The 16,236-nt window shown below is 40.0% G+C and overlaps 1 protein-coding gene and 1 non-coding gene across 2 annotated transcripts in view; one reads left to right on the top strand and one right to left on the bottom strand.

The window, feature by feature from the left end:
* The window catches only part of ZFP1 (ZFP1 zinc finger protein), a 36,067-nt gene extending 27,616 nt beyond the window's left edge, over nucleotides 1-8,451 (bottom strand). Inside the window, exons 1-2 of the mRNA XM_065899266.1 lie at nucleotides 8,378-8,451; nucleotides 2,184-2,242 (exon numbers count right to left, since the gene is read on the bottom strand). Of these exons, the coding sequence (XP_065755338.1) occupies nucleotides 2,184-2,198 (15 nt within the window). The 5' untranslated portion in view covers nucleotides 2,199-2,242; nucleotides 8,378-8,451. The remainder of the gene's footprint in view (nucleotides 1-2,183; nucleotides 2,243-8,377) is intronic.
* Nucleotides 8,452-15,518: 7,067 nt separating this feature from the next.
* On the top strand, nucleotides 15,519-15,591 carry TRNAG-ACC (transfer RNA glycine (anticodon ACC)). The gene has a single exon. It is a non-coding gene; the product is annotated as a tRNA-Gly (tRNA).
* The last annotated feature ends 645 nt before the right edge of the window (nucleotides 15,592-16,236 follow it).

The following is a 16,236-nucleotide window of genomic DNA, read 5'->3' as shown; positions in this document are numbered from 1 at the left end:
AATGTATATATAACTGAATAACTTTGCTGTACAGCAGAAATTAACACAGTATTGTAAATCAACTATACTTCAATAAAACAAATTTTTAAAAAGGGCCAAAGACCTTAACAGACACCTCACTAAAGAAGATATACAGGTGGCAAATAAACACACATAAAGATACTCAACATCACGTCATATCATCAGAGAATTATAAATTAAAACAACAATAAAACACTGTTAAATGCCTATTAAAGTGGCCAAAGTTCAGGACTTCCCTGGTGGTCCAGTGGGTAAGACTCCATGCTCACAATGCAGGGGGCCCAGGTTTGATCCCCAGTTGGGGAACTAGATCCTGCACGCATGCCGCAACTAAGAAGCCTGCATGTCACAACTAAGACCCGGTGCAGCCTAAATAAATAAATAATAAATAAATGAATATAAAATAATTTTTTTTTAAAAAGTGGGGCTTCCCTGGTGGCACAGTGGTTGAGAATCTGCCTGCTAATGCAGGGGACAGGGGTTTGAGCTCTGGTCTGGGAAGATCCCACATGCTGCAGAGCAACTAGGCCCGTGAGCCACAACTACTGAGCCTGCGCATCTGGAGCCTGTGCTCCGCAACAAGAGAGGCCACAATAGTGAGAGGCCCGTGCACTGCGATGAAGAGTGGCCCCCGCTTGCCACAACTAGAGAAAGCTCTCACACAGAAACGAAGACCCAACACAGCTAAAAATAAATAAGTAAAAAGCCAAGCATTTGAAGCCCTTTAAAAAAAAAAAAAAAGTGGCCAAAGCTCACAACACTGACAACACCAAATGCTGACGAGGATGTGGAGCAACAGGAACTGTCACTCACTGCTGGTGGGAATGCAAATGTTACAGCTACTCTGGAAGACAGTCTGGCAGTTTCTCACAAAACTACACATATTCTTGCTGTACACACTGGCAATTGTGTTCCTCAGCATTTACCCAAATGATTAACTTATATCCACACAAAACACTGCACAGAGATGTTTACAGCAGCTTAATTCATAATTGTCAAAACTTGGCAACAACCAAGATGTCCTTCAATTGCTGAATGGTTAAATAAATGGTAGTACATCCAGACAATGGAATATTATTCAGTGATAAAAAGAAGTGAGCTATCAAGCCATGAAAACACATGGAGGAACTTCAAATGCGTATTACTAAGTGAAAGAAACCAATTTGAAGAGGCTACATACTGACTGATTCCAACTGTATGATGTTCTAGAAAAGGCAAAACTAGGGGGACAGTAAAAAAAAAAAAAAATCAGTGGTTTCCAGGTGCTCAAGGAAAGTGGGGGAGGGATGAATAGATGGAGCACAGGGGATTTTGTGGGCAGTGAAACTATTCTGTAAGATATGATAATGGAGGATACACGTCATTATGTATTTGTCAAAACGCACAGAATGCATGACACCAAAAGCAAACCTAATGTAAACTATGGACTTTACTTAAAGTATCACTATTGGCTCATCAACTGTAACAGGTATACCCCATTAACGTAAGATGTTAGTAACAGGGGAAACTGTGCAGAGGGAGAAAAGGAGTATATGGGAACTCTGTACTTTTCACTTAAATTTTCCATAAGCCCAAAACTGCTCTAAAAAATTAAGTCTGTTCATTAAAAGTAAAACAAAACACATATAAATAGAACAGTATGATTAATATGCTCTCTTATAATAACCTGTACTTATACTTGTGTAAATATGTACAAATACATTCTGCAATGCCATTCAAGAAAGTAATGACAATGGAACTCATGGAAATTAGGGGGAGAATTTAAATATACATCCGGATATTTAGTGAGTTCTCTAGCATCATGCTAATCTGACCAGAAAAATAAAATACACACTATAGTACCCTGAAGAATGCTATATGAAATAACAAGAGACAAAATAATAAGCTGTTTAATTTTTTTTTCTGGGGATGCTGTTCAAAACACCATCTATATGAAGGTCCATAAAATTTATTCAGACCTAACACTAGAGAACCAAGGAAATGGTATTCAAAATCAATGCAAGACATTTAACTTGATTTACTTTTTGGCTGCTGGTATTGATTATTCTTACTATGTTTTCCTGAGTTTTACTCATTTATACCTTTCTATTTCATTTTCTAGGTCCTTATAAACTTCCTCAAATGCACAGAAAAATAAAATTGGGAATAAACAAACAACTCACCTGGGATTTGTTCATTTTCTACAGCTTTTGGGTAAAGGCAGAGAACTATGAAGGCAGAACTGAAATAGAGGAAAAAGAAAGGTATTGTTATTAAAGATCTGACCTGCCTCAGAACTTCTAGAATGACTTGTTTGGAAATCCTTACACATTACCTGAGAAAATACCACCTCCTGAGCTAGTCCTTTTGCCTGTTCAGAAGGGGCAAAAAGGATCATGCTGGCAGCACTCACTTTCAATCAAACATTATGAAATATCTGAAAAGGTAAGACAAAGACAACCCACTATCAACTGACAAAACAGTGAAAAGAAACCATGATTGATTAAATTATTGGACAGGGAATTTAAAACTATGATTCATATATTAAAGCTTTAACGGAAAAGATTTACAAAATGAATGAACAGAGAATTTCGAGATGGAAACTTCAAGAAAAAAATGGAAATGCTAAGAAAAGCACAGTAACAGAGTTGAAAGAATACCTTCAATAGGTATTACAACAGAGTTGAGGAAATTTTCAGTAAATCTGAAGATAAGTCAAAAGAAATTACCCAAACTGAGACACAAAGAGAAAGCAAAGGGGGAAAAAAAAGGACAGAGAATCCAAGGGCTGTAGTACAATATCAAATGGCCTAACAAAAATGTATTGGGATCCCAGGGACTTTCCTGGTGGTCCAGTAGTAAAGAATCTTTCTCCCAATGCAGGGAACGCAGGTTCGATCCCTGGTTGGGGAGCTAAGATCCCACATGCCGTGGGGCAATTAAGCCCTTGCACCACAACTACTGAGCTCACAAGCCTCAACTAGAGAGCCCGCGTGCCGCAAACGACACAGCACACGCACCACAACTAGAGAGAGAAAAACCTGCATGCCACAGCTAGAGAGAAGCCCATGTGCTGCAATGAAGTGCCCGCGTGCTGCAACGAAAGATCCCGCGTGCTGCAACTAAGACCTGACATAGCCAAAAATAAATTAAATAAATAAATAAATAATCTTTTAAAAAATGTATTGGAATCCCAAAAGAAGAGAAAATGGGACAGAAGAAGTGCTGAAGACATAATGACCAAGGATTTTCCAAAAATACTGAATGATATCAAACCACAGATCCAAGAAACTCAGATAATTTATCCAAAAAGTATAAATATCAAAAAACAAAATAAAATGGACACACCTGGACATACCATATTCAAACCAATGGAAACCAAAGTTAGAGAGAAATTCTTGAAAGCAGCCAGAAAAAAAACCTGACACGTTACATACAGGCATACCTCATTTTATTGCTCATCACAGATTGCCTTTTTTTTTTTTTAAACAAATTGAAGGTTTGTGGTAACTTTGCATTGTCAGATGATGGTCAGCATTTTTTAGTAATAAAGTACTTTTAAATTAAGGTATCCACATTGTTTTTTAGACATAATGATATTGCACACTTAATAGACTGCAGTAAAGGTAAACATGACTTTTATATGCACTGAGAAACCAAAATATTCATGTGACTTGCTTTATTGCAGTGATCTGGAACTGAATTAAAGAATCACAGAGAATTTCTCATCAGAAACTATACAAGCTGGAAGACAATGTAGTGACATCTTTAAAGTGCTTTAAAAAAGAAAAAAAAAAAAGGAAAGAAAAAACTACCAATCCAGTATTCTATACCCAGAAAATACATCTTTCAAAAAATAAAAGTGAAAATAAAAACCTTTTCAAACAAACAAAAACAGAAAATTCATTCCCAGTAGACCTGTACTACAAGAAATATTTAAAGAAGTTCTTCAGGTAGAAGGAATATGATAAGAGACAGAAATGTGGATCTACACAAAGAAATAAAGATCTCTGGGAATGGATAAAATGACGAGAAATATAAAAGACATTTTTTTCTTACTTTTAATCAATCTAAAAGATACTTGACTGTCTAAAGCAAAAAGAGTAGACAAGTTTTGTGAACTTATAGCATATGTACAATATATAACGATAATAGCACATAGATGAGATGATGAAATTGTTGATGGCAGTATATTGTTTTAAGGATCTTACATTACACACAAACAATAGACTATATTTAAAGGTTCACTGTGATTCACTCAAGAAGTTTATTTAAACCTTAGGGCAATCACAAAAAAATTTAAAGAGGTATAAACAATAACCAAATAGTGGAGAAAATATGGATTCATGAAAAACTACCACTAAATCCAAAAGCAGTCAGAAAAAGAGGAAAATAGGAACAAAGACCAGATGGGCCAAGTAGAAGAAAACTAGCAAGATGGCAGATTTTAAGCCAACCATGTCAATAATTCATTGTACAAACACACCAATTAAATGACAAAGGTTGCCAAACTGGATAAAAAAGACCAAACTACGTGCTGTCTAAAAAGCAATGTGTTTGGGACTTCCCTGGTGGCACAGTAGTTAAGAATCTGGCTGCCAATGCAGGGGACATGGGTTCGATCCCTGGTCCGGGAAGATCCCACATGTCCCGGAGCAACCAAGCCTGTGTGCCACAACTACTGAGCCTGTGCTCTAGAGTCCGCACACCACAACTATTGAGCCCACATGCCACAACTACTGAAGCCCGCATGCCTAGAGCCCGTGCCCTGAAGCAAGAGAAGCCACTGCAATGAGAAGCCCACACACTGCAATGAAGAGTAGCCCCTTCTTGCTGCAACTAGAGAAAGCCCGCACGCAGCAACGAAGACCCAACACAGCTAAAAATAAATAAAATAAAAGCAATGTGTTTTAAATATAAAATCATAGTGATGAAATAAAATTTTAAGGCAGAACAAGAAATTTAAACATAAAATTCTGTCCTTTGGGCCTCCTCCCTCTCTGTTTAGTGTGCAACATCCAGCCGCATTACACATTAACCAGACCTTCTCAAAGATGGGAATGCCTACTCAACCACAAAGATCTTTTTTTCTTTCTTCTGATGCTAGCAATGTAACTTCTTAAAAGATTAACATTCTTTCTCAACTCTGTAAGGGGGTCATGATGACTTGCTGCTCGCTTTTTAAGTGCTTACCTGGACTACTGTATATTGGTGAACTTTATGTCAGTACGTCATTTTGATGTATGATCCTTTGTCTCAAAAAATGTGTATGACTGTGCCTTCAACTTCTAACAGGCAGGACAGTACTCAGAGCTTCTTAGAGTCTGTCTCCCAGGTTACAATCCTCAGGCTGGCTCAAATAAAATTCTCTTCCTTCTTGATTGTTAATTGAATTTTCAATAATAGCTAGATCAAAAGTAAAAGGATAAAAAAAGATTTTCCTTGGGACTTCCCTGGCAGTCCAGGGGTTAAGACTCCACGCTTCCAATGCAGGGGGCACAGGTTTCATCACTGGTTGGGGAACTAAGATCCTGCATGATGCAAGGCACAGCCAAAATAAGAGGAAATAAAATAAAAAATTATATTCCTTGCATACACTAATCAAAAGAAAGCTGGACTGATTAATATCAAGCTAAGTAGACTTAATAAGAAATATTACCAGAGATAAAGTGTGATATTACATGTCACTGTGCTAAATGACACATGATAAATGTATCAAATCACCAGAATATATAACAATCCTAAATGTATATGCACAAAAGAACTTCAAAATACAAGAAGCAAAAGTTGATAAAAGTGAAATAAATAGATAAATCACAATTATAGCTTGAGACTTCAATATTCTTTTCTCAGTAGGTGACAAGAGAGGTAGATAAAAAAACCAGTAAGGATACAGAAGAACTCAACCACACTATCAACCACCCTGACCCATTTAGTACTGACAGAAAACTCTACCACCAACACAGCACAACAGTCATTAAAGTGCATAGAAAACATTCCCAGGGACTTCCCTGGTGGTCCGGTGGTTAAGACTCCACACTCCCAATGCAGGGAGCCCAGGTTCAATTCCTGGTCAGGGAACTAGAGCCTGCATGGCACAAGAAAGAGCCCACATGCCACAACTAAAAAGATCCTGCATGCAGCAACGAAGACCCGGCACAGCCAAATAAATAAATATTTTTTTTAAATCCCCAAGGTAGATCATATCCTTACCCATGAAACAAATCTCAAGTTTTAAAGAACTGAAATACATAACAAAGTATATTCTTTGACCAAAACAGAATTAAACTAGAAATCAATAACAGAAAGAGATGTAGAAGATCCCCTAATGTTTGGAAATTAAATAACAAATTTCTAAATAACCAATGGGTGAAAAAGGAAGTCACAAGGGAAGTTTTTAAAAAACAAGCAAACACAGAATTGAATGGAAATGAAAACAAAACATACCAGAATTTGAGGGATGCAGCTAAAGCAGTATTTAGAGGACAGTATTTAAAGGACATTTATAGCATTAAAACCAATGTCAAGGGACTTCCCTGATGGCGCAGTGGTTAGGAATCCACCTGCCAATGCAGGGGACACGGGTTCGAGCCCTGGTCCAGGAAGATCCCACATGCTGCAGAGCAACTGGGCCGTGTGCCACAATTGCTGAGCCTGCACTCTAGAGCCCACGAGCCACGACTGCTGAGCCCATGTGCCACAGCTGCTGAGGCCCGCACGCCTGGAGCCAGTCTCCGCAACAAGGGGGGCCACTGCAATGAGAGGACTGTGCACGTCAGAGTAGCCCCTGCTCGTGTCAACTGGAGAAAACCCACACACAGCAACGAAGACCCAACGCAGCCAAAAAAAAACCAATGTCAAGAATAATTGAGACGTTACTACAGATGCTACAGACATTAAAAAGTTATTCTTTCACAAAAAAAATTGATAAACATTAGCTACGTTAATTAAGGAGAAAAAGGAGCAATCCCAAATACACAAAATAAGAAAAGTGGGAAATATCAACAAACTCAAGAGAAAAAAGATGAAATAATGGAAAAAAAATTCCATCTTCAATAGCAATAAATTACTACATAAGAATAAAGTTACTAAAAATGCAAATATTTTACGAAAAAACTTACAAAGTGCTGGCAAGAGGGAAAAATGAAAGAGGAACAAATGGGAAGGCCTACAGCAAGATCCAACATCATAAAGGTGTCCATTCCCCCTAATTAAATGCAATCATTAACTGGATCATAATAAAAGTACCAACAGGGCTTCCCTGGTGGCGCAGTGGTTGACAGTCCGCCTGCTAATGCAGGGAACACGGGTTTGAGCCCCAGTCTGGGAGGATCCCACATGCCACGGAGGAACTGGGCCCGTGAGCCACAACTACTGAGCCTGCGCGTCTGGAGCCTGTGCTCCGCAACAAGAGAGGCCGCGATAGTGAGAGGCCCGCGCACCGCGATGAAGAGTGGCCCCGGCTTGCCACAACTAGAGAAAGCCCTTGCACAGAAACTAAGACGCAACACAGCAAAAAAATAAATTAATAAACTCCTACCTCCAACATCTTAAAAATAAAAGTCCAAACAAATTTCTTTAAAATATAACTTATTTTAAAGTACCAGTGGGAATTATTAGTAAAACTTGTATAATCTCAAAGTAGTGAAGGCTTTTGGGTGTCATAAAAAGGAAGAGCAGTAAATTCAACCATAAATTCAAAACGCCTCCATGGCAAAAACCACCAATGAGCAAAATTAAAAGGCAAATGAAAAAATATTTCCCATTCATATGACAAAATACCAGCTGGCTGTGTGACCTTGGGTAAATCACTTCACCAGAGCCTTCACTTTTCCTTCTGTTGAAACTGAGGAACTAAGCGAAGACACAGGGTAGGCGTGAGGATCTTCAGCTGAAAACGCTCTTGCAAAGAGGTCACAGGTCTTACTCATTCAGCAATTTGCGCATCAGGAAACTTGGGAAACCTTTCAAGCCTCCCTCCACGCCGCGAGGCCCTGGGCAGCCGCACGCGGCATTCGGGCGCTGCCAGGTGCGCCCGGCCCCGCCCCCAGCCTCGCCCTGCGCCCGCCCGCCCGCCGGTTTCAGGACCTGCTGCCGCGCGGCCGAAGACCTTCGCGGCGGGTCGGAGGCGCTTTGCCTGACAAAGGGAGGAAGGCTGGCCCTCGCCACCGCCCTCCCCTTCGGCCGTTCCCGCCCCCGCACGTCCGGCCAGGCGGGCCCAGCCGGTCCCGCGCCGAGGAGAGGGCCGGGCCGCCCCGGACACCACCCCGAGGGTCGCCGCCGCCTGCGAGTCACCGAAGTTTGGGCTTCCACCCCACGCGGGCACGAGCCCATCCCTCATCTCCTTCCCCTCGGCCCCCAGACCCCGCGGAGCTGCCTGGCAGGCCCCCTCATACCTGGAGGGGCACAGCCTCCGCTCGTGGCTCAGTGCCAGGCCAGGTCACGGCGCGGGGCGGCTAAAACGCGTGCAGACCGGAGCCCTGTCACCCACTCGCGGCGGGAGGTGGGGGAAGGGCGGCCACCGGCGCGCTCGCAGCATTGCACATGCGCAGATGCAGGGGCTGCTTGCCGTCCCAGGGTCCTCCGAGGGGTGGTCCATCGAACTTCGGGACTACATTTCCCATAAGCCCGCAGGGCCTCACCGTAGGGACTCTCAGGAAAGTCTTCACCTTGTTTAGCCGGTCGGATGAGCGCTGACCAAGATAATCCCTTGGCCTGGACTTCACTTCCACCAGAGCGGTTTATGAGTTATAACCACTACCTACCCCAAAATACAAATCCTGGCTTTTAAAGATTACACAGGTAATCTATGGTAACAGCATTTAAATTAGAAAGTATGTATAAAATAAAACAAATATTACCCATAATCTCACTTTTCAAAGATAACTATGTAACATTAAGTTCACACCTTTCTGATATTTTTAAATAATAAAATCTGCCATAAAGATACCATATGCTGCAAATTTTTTTTTTAAGTTTTAGGTTTACAGTAAAATATGAGGAGATGCAGATGTTCATCTATGAGGAACATAGAGTTCCACTATACCACCTGCACCCCCACATGCATGGCCTCCTCCACTATCAACCTCCAGTACCACAGTGGTACATTTGCTACGATCAAACGTACACTGACAAATCACCCGAAGTCCATAGTTTACACTAGGGTTCACTCTGGGTGTTAAACATTCTATGGGTTTTGGCAAATATATACCTCTTTGGCAAATATATGATGGCATGTATCCACCACCATAGTATCATACAGAATAGTTTCACTGCCCACAAAATCCCCTGTGCTTCGTCTATTCATCCTTCCCTCCTTCTCCTTGAGTCCCTGAAAGTCACTGACCTTTTTACTGTACTCCTAGGATTGTTACCAAGTCCAAGCTGCACCGCAGGCCAATAAATCAAGAGACGTTCTTGGGGCAAGAAATAGCGACTTAACCCAGAAAACCAGCAGACCGAGAAGAAGATGAATGTGTGTCCCAAAGAACCATCTTGCCTGAGTTAGAACTCAGACTTCTTTTACACTAAAAAAAGGGAGGGAGTAGGGTCAAACACTTCCTGGTTCCCCTCAGCCTCTGGAGGGTTTATGTTAATTTCTTCTTCCTGCAGTCATTCACAGGTGGGCCTGGTCAAGATGTTTCCTGTGAGCTGAAGAAAGGTATTTTAGCTTAATACACATTACCTGGGAGGCAGAGGTTCCCAGAAATGATCTATTATGTCTAATTTAAGCTTATAGGCAACATCCCTTTAGTGATTAACTTGTAATAGAATACGAAATTTCTTCCCTATTACACTTTCGCCTTTTCCAGAATGTAACATAGTTGGAATCATTCAGTATGTAGCCTTTTCAGATTGGTTTCTTTCACTTAGTAATATGCACTTAAAGTTCCTCCATGTCTTTTCATGGCTTGATAGATCGTTTCTTTTTAGCACTGAATAATATTCCATTGTATGCATGTACCACCACTTATTTATCCATTCAGCAATTGAAGGACATCTTCGTTGCTTCCAAGTTTTGACAGTTATGAATAAAGCTGCTATAAGCATCCCTGTGCAGTGTTTTGTGTGGAAATAAAGTAAGTTTCTCATTTGTATAAATATCAAGGAACACAACTGTCAGATTTTATGATGAGAATATATTTAGTTTTGTAGAAACTGCCATACTGTCTTCCAAAATGGCTGTACCATTTTGCATTCCCACCAGCAATGAATGAGAGTTCCTGTTGCTCCACACCCCTGTCAGCATTTGGTGTTGTCAGTGTTGTGGATTTTGGCCATTCTAATAGGTGTGTAATGGTAGCAACTAGTTTTTAATTAAAAAACATATAGTCTCAAAAAGCTACTGTTACTGAACCAAACTTGGGTCTGTATGCAAACAGTGAAGCCAGTCTATTGATACCAGGCTGTGGTGAAGGAAAGTGCAGGGTTTATTGCAAGGCCAAGCAAGGAGTAGAGGCAAATAATGCTTAAAACACTGGCATTCCCCAATGGCTTTTAGGGAAAGATTTTTAAAGATAGGGTGAGGGAGAGGATTGTGGGGTGTGGAGTAATCAGCTCATGGACATCCTTATGATTGATTGGTGGCGAGGTAATCAGGAGTCAACATCATCAACCTTCTGGTTTCAACCAGTTTGGGGTCTATGTGCTTGTAGTCAACATGTAGTTAACTTCTTCCACCTGGCAGAGGTTTCAGGATTTGCAAAATAGCTCAAGGATATGGTTCAAAATGTTATCTATAGCCCTTGAGAAGGAACTAAAGGTCCTTGAGTTTGTTTAGTGGCCGAACAATTATTATTTTGCCTTGCTTGACTGTTTTTCTTTGTTTTTGTATTTTCTCACTTCTCTGATTAAATTTGCTCTTTGGAACTTGGGGAAGGCCTACAAGGCTAAAGTTTTCTACAAACAAGAGGCAGGCAGAGGACATTGGTGGGGGCAGTTCTCTCCTGGGAAGACCCTATCATAGGGTTCTGCTCAGATATATTACTTGTACATCAATGTTCATAGCAGCACTATTCACTACAGCAAAAAGATGGAAACAGCCTTAGTGCCCATCAACAGAAGAATGGATAAATAAAATGTGGTATACACATATAGTGGAATATTATTCAGTCAAAAAAAGAATGAAGTTCTGGTACATGCTACCACATGGATGAACCTTGAAAATACAAATGAAATAAGCCACATACAAAAGGACAAATATTGTAGGATTCTGCTTACATGAAGTATCTAGAATAGGCAAATTCATAGACAGAAAGTAGAGATTGCTGGGGACAAGAGTGGGGGAAGGCATGGGAGTTACTGTTTAATGGGTAGGGAGCTTCTATTTGGGATGATGAAAAAGTTCTGAAAAGAGATGATGGTGATGGATAAACAACACTGAATGTGCTTGACACCACTGAATTGGATACTTAAAAATGGTAAATTTCATATTATATATATTTTACCAGAATTTTAAAAAATAATAAGCTGGGTTGAAGTGATTGTTGCATAACTCTGTAAATTACTAAAACTCAAAGTCTTAGCAAGGTATTTCTGTTATTTATTGTTTGTACCCTTTTGATTATTTTTTGTTTGATGGAATAATTCCATACTTCATCAGAAAGAAAAACAGAACACTCAGGATATTTTTTTAAAAGAGAGACTAATAACTATTAGATATAAAAATGTATTACAAAGCTAAAACATGAAAACTTTTTAGTACTGGCTCCAGAAAAAAAAAAAAGACTCAAGTGTATATACTAATTTAGTGTCTGTTTTCACAGCACTTGTGAAAGATTGGAATTTTCCATGATTGTTCTTGGGCAACTAATTAACAATTTGGAGGAAAAAAATGTTAGACTCCTAAGACTGCATATTAGGACAATTAAGTATAAGCCGGATTCACGATTTAAATTTTAAAGTGAAAGTATCAAAGTAGTTGTAAAGAAATGATAAGGGAATGTTTTTTATATTCTTTGGGTGAGAAGCTATGACACCAAAGGCAGAAATCATCAAGGAAATAACTGACAAATTCAACTATAGAGACAAATTTTGAAAAAAATGCTATAAACGAAGTGAAAGACAAATAAGCTGGGCAAATATACGTGGTACATGAATGAAGAAAAAGGGTAGTCTTAATTTATGAACTCCTCTTATATGTTAATTTAACCCCATTAAGAAAAATAAGCTCAGTATATGAAGAACCAATTAAAGATGAAATACACAGAATAAATTTATCAAAAATGTTTTCTCTCTACTCAAAATCAAAGAAAAGCTATTTGATAACATATGTAATATCATTTTGACCTGTAAGTTTGGCCAATGTTTAAAAGAGTAATGAGACCCAGGATTGGAACAACTTGGAAAAAATTTTTATACAATTCTGGTGGGACTATAGTACATAAAATCCTTCTGAAGTCCTCATTGTATCAAAAATGAAAAATTTTAAATTATCATAGATTTTAATCTTGTACAATGATGTATATACATGAATGTTCTCACATTACAGCTTATATCTGCAAAACACTGGAAACAGTCTAAAAATCTTTCAATAGATGTAATTAAGTTGATATGTAAATGGAATTTGGGGAGACATTGAAAATGATAATGTATACTAACTCCATGGGGGAGGTGTCTAATGAGTTGAGAAATGAAAAAATGTAGATCACACAAGAGTATGTAGAGTGTGATCCTATTTTTGTAAAACTTATGCATAAAGACTAAATACTGAAATGTACAAAAAGAAGAAATATACACTCTTCCCCCAATAAACACACACAAAATAAACTCCCTACTGCCTTATGCATAACAGCATAGAGTACTGTGTGCATGGACTGTTTCTGAAGACCGTGCAAAGTTCAAAACCACATTATTTTCTATTAATTTCCTCTTAGGAATAAAGGAAAAGTATAGAGGATGTTTTTTAAAAAAACATATTGCATATTTTAATTTAAATGTTGCTTAAAATTTTTTTGACCTTCCACTAAGGTTTCACTCTCTTCTCAATCAACTACCCAGCATGTCCTAGTGGTTGTTTGATCTTCCGAGCATGTTGTAACATCCACTTCCGTTCCAACAAGCACTGGCACCAACAGTAAGTACATGCTTGTATGGCACTGTTATTGGATGTAAAGAGATTTTAACTGTTATAATAGTGACTGTTTAAAGTGGAGCAAATATCCCAAACCTCATAAATAACAGTGTGGTGAGCTCATAGATATTGACAAAAAATTTTATTTTTGTTTACGTGCTCAAATGACATTCCCATGGATCATAGACCCTAGATCATATGATTTTATCAAAGAACTTGTATACTCTGTTATATTAAAATCCATTGGTCTTTCTTGTACTTTGAATGGATCATTTATCCAGGCATGATTTTGTAACATCCTGCCCTGGTCTTTGAAAAACACTGGCTTACTGAGTCATAAAGATCTTTGAAATGTTGATACATTTTATTACATAGTATCAAATGACCATAATAATATCACCACTGGTCTCATCAGAAAAGCTTTAATAAGTATTGGGAAGCAGAATCAGGTTTTTGCCAAAATTCAGATTTTTACTTGAAAGCTCCTTTTATCATTGGGCAAGAAATATAGTCACTTGTTTTCCTGGAAATGACAGCTCACTTCATTCATTTTTGAGAAAATGTCTGCCAAACACCCAGCCTTTGTTTGACTGTCAGCCATTCAAGTAAAAACGTTTCATGAGAAAAGCAGCTAGTTCAGCTCACGACTCAACCGCACAAGTGGTTTTCCTGGAGACGTCTTGCTTCTGTGTGTACAGCAGAAGTACTTTGTACGTGCTTCCCGTTTCATCAGAATATTAAAAAGACATGCGCTCAAAGGTTGAGACAATACAATTAATCATTTTTACTGCTCCATTAAGGTCATTCTTAAGTGAAACTGGCACTTCTTTCCTGCAATTGCATGAGAGCGCAGAAAGCAGTGACTGCCAGGGAATTCCCTGATGGTCCAGTGGTTAGGACTCTGTGCTTCCACTGCAGGGGGACATGGGTTCCATCCCTGGTTGGGGAACTACCTTGCAGGCCGCAGCGCTGCCAAAAGAAAAAAAATAGGTAGTGACTTCCAGTGCCGCTTGGTGCCACTGTCCGGAATCCTGCTGTGGCACCAGCAAGCTCCCCCACCAACTGCTTTTGCACCATCAGTGCAAATGTCAACTCAACGAAATAGGAAAATAATGCTGAAGTGTTATTATTAAAAGAGCCTTGACCTCCTGGATCCCATGCAAGGGTCTTGGAGACCCCAGGGGCCTGTGGATCACACTGTAAAGCACAGTCACTGTGCGCCATTATCACACCTAAAATATTTTAGAAGTTTCCTTAATAGTATTCAAATGTCCAGTTGTTCATATTTCCAAATTGTTTCCATGAACATTTCTTCAAATTTTAAAAACTCAAGATCCAAATGAATCCACATCCCACGATTAATGTCTTTTAATACATAGGTCCCCCCCTCCATATCTTTTTTTGTTTTTTTCTTTGCCATTTATAGGCTGAAAACACTGGATTGTCTATTCTGAAGAACTTCCACACAGTGTGGATTCTCCTGATCACCTTAAATTTTTATTATCAATTTTCTGTTACTTCATCTAGACTCAGAACCTGAGAAGGTCAAGGTTTAAGAAGAATTTTTGGCCAAATACTAACAGCAATTCCTTACTCCTTGCCAGGTTTTAGAACAATTCTTTTTCTGAGTGAGAGGTTCAGGTTTTTTCCCCAAACATCATTATTTTCTACTCCTTTATTCAGCATTCCTGCCATAAATGTTTGTCAAGCACCTGCTGGTGGCAGGCACTGTACTTGGGCACAGCTGTGAGCGACACATAGCTCTCTCCCCTTATGAGCTTACATTCTACTTAGGGAGACAGGCAATAAACAATAAGTAAAACATAGAGCATGTCAGATGGAGTTCACCGCTAAGAGGGTCGTATCAGGAGTGTCTGGGTGTGTGTGCATTTATTTTTGTTGTTGTTGTTGTTTTTCTGGTACGCGGGCCTCTCACTGTTGTGGCCTCTCCCGTTGTGGAGCACAGGCTCCGGACGCGCAGGCCCAGCGGCCATGGCTCACGGGCCCAGCCGCTCTGCGGCATGTGGGATCTTCCCGGACCGGGACACGAACCCGTGTCTCCTGCATCGGCAGGCGGACTCTCAACCACTGCGCCACCAGGGAAGCCCATGTGTGTGCATTTTTGAGTAGAATGGCTAGAGAAGACTTTACTCAGCAGGTGAGGTTTGAGCCAAGACTCCATAATCACCCATTAGGCTCCATAATCCCTATAATCATGATTCCAAGACTCCATACCAGTGGATGTTCCTTTCCTTGTATTATTTCCAGTGTCTGACAATACCACTCCATCTGGTCACCAATTTCTCCCAGCCAGTCGACCTACCTCCCTCTTTTATATACCTGAGATGATGGAAAGGAATGATATCTAATCACAGCCTTTCCCTCCTCATTTAGGGCTCTGAGAAGTGGCCTCTTTTTTTTTTTTCATGGCAAAATTACACGGACTTCCCTGGTGGTCTAGTGGTTAAGACTCTGTGCTACCAACACAGGGGGCCCGGGTTCGATCCCTGGTCAGGGAACTAGATCCCACGTGACGCAACTAAGAGCCCGCATGCTACAACTAAAGGGCCCACATGCTGCAACTAAAAAAAAAAAAAAAAGATCCCATGTGCCACAATGAAGATCCCGTGTGCTGCAACTAAGACCTGGCGTGAAACAAAAAATAAATATTTAAAAACCAAAACAAAATTACAAAGTAGGGAGCCTGCAAAAATTCTCCTTATTTGGAGCAAAGTGAATATCTCATGCTATCTTTCCTTTGTTTTTAACATAAATTAACTCTGGAGAACGGAACCAACCTGAACCTTGAAAATTTTAGTTATCTTAACTGAGTGTTTGACAAGGCCATCTTTCACCTCAGTGAATGAAGCGATCTTACATGGTTAATGGCTTAGAAGTCTTCATCAAGGATCCTCCGGGCATATAAGGACTGTCTCATTTATTGAGGCCTTTCCAGCACTGTGCTTGGTATAGATGAGGAATGAATGAATGACTGGGGCAAGTAGTAACGACGCTTGAAACCCAACTACTATCAGTATCATGCAGTTCTGTAGTCCTGTCCACCTGAGTGTACCAAGTGCTGCCTACGCATCCTGCATCCTGCTGGAGTGGGTAGCTTCCAGCATCATCTACCTTTTCAGGGCTGCCCACCTCAGTGGAATGGT

This window comes from Phocoena phocoena, chromosome 20, assembly GCF_963924675.1.
Source record: "Phocoena phocoena chromosome 20, mPhoPho1.1, whole genome shotgun sequence".
Lineage (NCBI taxonomy): Eukaryota > Metazoa > Chordata > Mammalia > Artiodactyla > Phocoenidae > Phocoena > Phocoena phocoena.
Note: the sequence above shows the minus strand (reverse complement) of the source record. Positions and strands in the feature narration are given on the sequence as shown.